We start from the raw sequence: 4,867 nt of genomic DNA on the forward strand, positions 1-4,867 counted from the left end.
GTTTTTTTTAACAAAAATTTGTGTGTACATAACTATCTTTTGATAAAAATGGACATATGAGATTTAGCCATATCATTAAGAGTACATTTTTTACTAATGATTTAATCTGTGAGTAAAATTTTTCATTGGCTGCACCCTCATACACAGGAACCATATATTGATAAAAAAAGTAAATTTCAGCCACATCAATGCCTCAGAAAATTTGACATTTTGATCCAATCTCAACTTACACTATAGATGGTAAGTCATCCAGCCGCAAGTTTCCAGCAGTGATAGATAGGGGTGGAAACGAGCCTAGCCAAGCCTAGCTCGGCTCGGCTTGCAGTGGCTCGCAACAAACTAGGCTTGGCTTGGCTCGGCTTGGTTAGGGAAACAAGCTTAAAACTTGAGCTCGGCTCGGCTCGTTTCCTGGCTCGAGCCAGCTCGAGCTGGCTTGTAAGACTTCCTGTTAAAACACATCTTCATATATATTTTGTAATTATTAAAAAAAGCAAGAACAAATTATTAACATGTAAAATTAAAATAAATTTATGGTAAATTTGAAGTTGACAAATAATAACGCCATATAAAATGAAATAATCGATATAAACACAAAATGGCCTAGGCTCGCGAGCCAAAATAAGCGGCTCGCGAGCTAGCTCGGTTTGGCTCATTTTAGCAACGAGCTGAAAAGGAGGCTTGGGCTTGGCTCGTTTGGCTTACAAGCCGAGCCAAGCCAACCAAGCTCGACCCAAGCCCGAGCTGAGCTCACGAGCCTGAGCTTTTTTTCCACGACTAGTGATAGATATTTGGTTTGGTATGTACTCTAACATTGTAAGCGACTAGTAATTTCGTTGAGCTCTAATGGTCTTAGCAGCTAATTACTCTCTACACTAATATGACCAGAGCAGGATTATACTTTTTTAATTTATTTCTGCTTTTGGCTTAAGATGGAAAAACTACCCCCTATAATCCGCTGGATCAGATTATCTCGCGACAACGTCAATTCAGTAACCACACCCTCCTTTCTTTCTGAACACACTTGCTGTCGATAACCATCCAAGACCCAACTTTATTTAGCCCATCTCAATCAGCAACACAAATGACCCTGACCCACGATCCACTCACAAGCCATTGCTCGAGATTTGAGCTTGAACTCTTCTTGGCGGGACCCAAACAGTGCACGAATTTCAGACGCATTGCATAATCAAACCCCCAAAAAGGAAAAAGCCGTCGCCTTTCACCAAGTTCGAATTATTTTTCGCCTTTGGAGACGGCACAAAAGGCAAGAAAACGGAGGAGGAAAACTAGGCCACGCATTGACAGGATCTTCTCCCTTGTGTTCTTGCTGCTTTTCTGCTCCATGTCCTGCTCTTGGAGATGGCCATGGCTCTGGCTCTGAGCTGTGGCAGGAGGCAGAGAGGGAAGAAAGGCGGCGGCGGCGGCGGCGACTGCGGCGGCCGCCATTTCCATGTCCACTACCATCTTCCTCGCCGGGTCTGCGCCTCCTCGTTTGTTCCCAATTTGCTGCCTCGTTTTTTCTCGCTGCTGTCAGCTTGCGTGCTGGTTCCTCCTGTGCTGTTCTTGGCTGTGCTTGCCTTCCTCGTCTTGTTTCTCTGGTTCACCTTGCTGTATTTTATTCGCTCCCTGTGGAACAAAGACATCAACGGTGAGACCTTCGAGAGGAGTAGCAACGATCATGGCAGCGATGCTGATAAACGCCTTGGAGAAGGCGTTGCAGAAGAAGGAAAGGCAGAGAAGAAAACTCTGAAGATTTCGTCTGAAGATTGTGCTAGAAGGTTTGAGATAGAAGAGGTACTACATGTTAATTCTGATGATTCTCAAAACTTGCCTAGTATGGTGTCATCTGATGGTTGCCTGAACTGTAAGATGCATACTGATGATGAAAAACTCATCAAAGAGGTGACTGTCTTTGAGATAAAAAGAAGGGAATCGGGAGCTGCTATTGTCTGTTCTGATGGTTTGTCACAAAAGCGTCAGCCACGAGATATGTCAGTTGATTGGTTTGAGGAAGAAACTAAAAGTGGAGATATCATCAAATCAGGTGATTCATCTCCAACTGTACTGTCAACTTTTTCATCTGAATTTCATGATTTCTCTGACAACAATGAAGTGGTAGGGTTGGCCACGGATTTTCTTGATGTAAACAATCAAAATAAAGCAGTATTGCTAGATAGTTCATCTCATCGTGGTATCATGGACAATCATTGCAAATGTGGTGAGGAATTTTCTTCTGATAAGGAGGCTCCAGCTTACCATTTATTTGAAAATTATGATTTTGTTGACAAGCATGAAACAAAAGAGGTGGTACTTGGTGATACAGTAGTCTTGACCTTTGTAGATGATTTAGCCAATGATGACTCTGAATATAGGGAGGATATTTCAGAACAAAAGGATCCAAATAATTTATCAGGATTGCTTGATAACGTTGCAGATATTTTTTACCAGCAGCAAGAAATACATAAGGTGGTTGTTTCTGACGACAACAAGCCACCTGAAGTTTTGTTCCTCAGTGGAAAGCAAACTGTCAGCAGTTCAGGTGAATTTAGTTCTCCTAATGAGAATGGAACATCAGGATTTCCTTTTGATTCTGTTTGTGAAGATAAAAATGGAACAGTGGCCTATCCCAGCGTAGCATCCCATTATAATATCGGTATTGAAGATGACAAATGTGAGGATCATACTGACAACAACATAGAGGAGGCATCAAGTATCGCATCTACAAATTGTGGTTCTGCTGATAAGCATCAGACTATACAGGTGTTGCCTGTTTGTTTAGCAAATGGAGATAACATTGATGATGTTGCTTCATTGGGGAGTTCAATTTGTGAAGACGTTGAAGATAAAGACAACAAAAGTAATGCTAATTGTATTTCAGAGGTGAGTACAAAAGGAAGTTTCGCTTAATTTCTGAAAATTGTGGCTGTTAGCTTGTTATATATTTCTGAATTTTACTGCTATTGTATGTTTCAAATGAATTTGAAAGGGAGCTCCACATGGAAACGGAATGCCACTTGTTAGGTCCCCAGCATCATGGTGGAATTTATGTGGAGTTATTGATGTGTTTGCTGGATGTAAAGATTGAATTGAGGTGAGAAGATAGTTCATTCCAATTTTCACACCGTGACATCGTTTGAATTTTGAACTGAGGGTACTCCTTTTAAAACAAAACAAAAGGAATCCAGCTGCATGGCCAATTATTTTGTTGATCATCATCTGCTGCACCGTGGGTTCGCACAATTGTTACTTATTTATTTTCTTGTCAATATTGTCTAACACAAGAGAGATTTTTCTTCGGTGGTTTTTACTAAGTATGATACTACAGTAAAAAAACTAAATTGTTGATTTATTGGGGTATAATGGTATTTTTTTTCCTCTCTATATGATTTGGGTTTTTTATTTCCCTTTTTTTCCCCAAGAGACTGGCGTTACTCGTGTGGACCACCAGCCTATCTCACTTAAAACGAAATATACCAATTTTACTGGAATTTTGCCATCCTGCAAGTATCATTTCCTTTTCTCACCCAACCCCGACATAGTTCTTAGATGATTGCTTGATTACAAAGAATGATCTGTAATTTTATTATCGTCAACTCTCTTCGCAGTATTTGGACATGACACATTTTCTGTTGTATGCAGATGTTGGCAGGTCATGGGTGGAACTTTGGGACAACAGAAAACTTTAGATGCTCATCCTAATCCTGTGTTGACAATGAAGAAGTATTTGACAGTTTGGATTGAGGTATTGAATTGTTTATAGTGAGGCTGTTTGTTTTGTTGGATGTATATATTTTTTTGTTAGATTGCCTGATTAGTTTTTGACATGTTGTGGTTCATTGGCTTTTTCTTTAAAAGCTGAGTGCTATTCTTTCTCAAGAAAGAAAGCTTCAACTTACTGTAATTGATTTTGAAAGGGAAATGGAACTGGAAATGCTTGTTGACTTGTTGTATAGTGTATACTATATGCTTTGAGAAATATGTCTTCTACAGTTGTCTGGATGTACAGAAATCTGCCTGCTACATTAAAGCCTACGTATTTTTAACAAGAAAAAATAAGGCATTTTCTATCCCAAACTAATTTACTGGATCACTTAACCCCCCTGAATTATTTAAAAAACAAGAAGAATTTAAAAAAATGTTGAGATGTAAGTTACAATGCATATACCATTCTACCCAAAAAAAAGAGAGAGAAATAGCGTCAGGGAGTAAAGTAAAATTTTTTTAGTAGTTGGGAGTGTAAAATTAGCAAAAACAACTAATTTAGGGGTTGATGTGTCTGAAATAGTTCCTGGCGAGTAAAATGAACTTTGTTTTTCTTTTTAACAAGAACTAGGAAACCTGCCAGATCAATATTAATCGACGGCTGTTTCGCTGTAAGAAAATGATTATTCTATCTTAGTCTAACAACATAGGCAACTTGTTCTGGAGATGAATAATTTAATAACCACAGTAAAACTTCACTTATCGTTTATTGGCATGTGGTAAAGTCAAAAGAATAAAATGAGAAAAACTGTAGAATGCAAGTATGCAACAATTAATAGTAGCATTGCATCGTATGTGTCAGTAGAAATATTCCCCGAAGTGATTAATCCTAACCCTATATCTGTAAAGCAAATTAACAACAACAATCATATCTCTACTACTTAAAATAAAAAATAAGAGGTGCTTCCATCATCCATAAAAAAAACTGGACGATAAAAACCAAATATACCAAATATGTCCGTAAAAAAAACCGCGTGGAAAAAAAAAGGAAAAAAACCAAACCTGTCCAATAAAAAAGGGCGAAAAAACGAAAAACCGGGCGAAAAAACCAAATATATCCGATCTAGAAAAAATATCTGTAAAACAAATTAACAACAACAATTAT

The 4,867-nt window shown here is 38.5% G+C and overlaps 1 protein-coding gene across 6 annotated transcripts; it reads left to right on the forward strand.

The window, feature by feature from the left end:
- Window positions 1-1,288: 1,288 nt before the first annotated feature.
- LOC4338269 (uncharacterized) lies at window positions 1,289-3,976 on the forward strand. 6 transcript variants are annotated; one of them, XM_066311103.1, is made up of 5 exons: window positions 1,289-1,794; window positions 1,870-2,218; window positions 2,435-2,880; window positions 2,987-3,091; window positions 3,640-3,976. In XM_066311103.1, the coding sequence occupies exons 1-4, from the start codon at window positions 1,360-1,362 to the stop codon at window positions 3,083-3,085; spliced, it is 1,329 nt and encodes a 442-aa protein (XP_066167200.1). In that variant the 5' UTR covers window positions 1,289-1,359; the 3' UTR covers window positions 3,086-3,091; window positions 3,640-3,976. The 6 variants fall into 6 exon arrangements, with proteins under 6 accessions (XP_066167200.1, XP_066167201.1, XP_015637854.1 ...); XM_066311104.1 differs by having other exon boundaries at window positions 1,870-2,044; XM_015782368.3 differs by having other exon boundaries at window positions 1,289-2,218.
- The last annotated feature ends 891 nt before the right edge of the window (window positions 3,977-4,867 follow it).

The sequence above is a fragment of the Oryza sativa genome, chromosome 5, assembly GCF_034140825.1.
Source record: "Oryza sativa Japonica Group chromosome 5, ASM3414082v1".
NCBI lineage: Eukaryota > Viridiplantae > Streptophyta > Magnoliopsida > Poales > Poaceae > Oryza > Oryza sativa.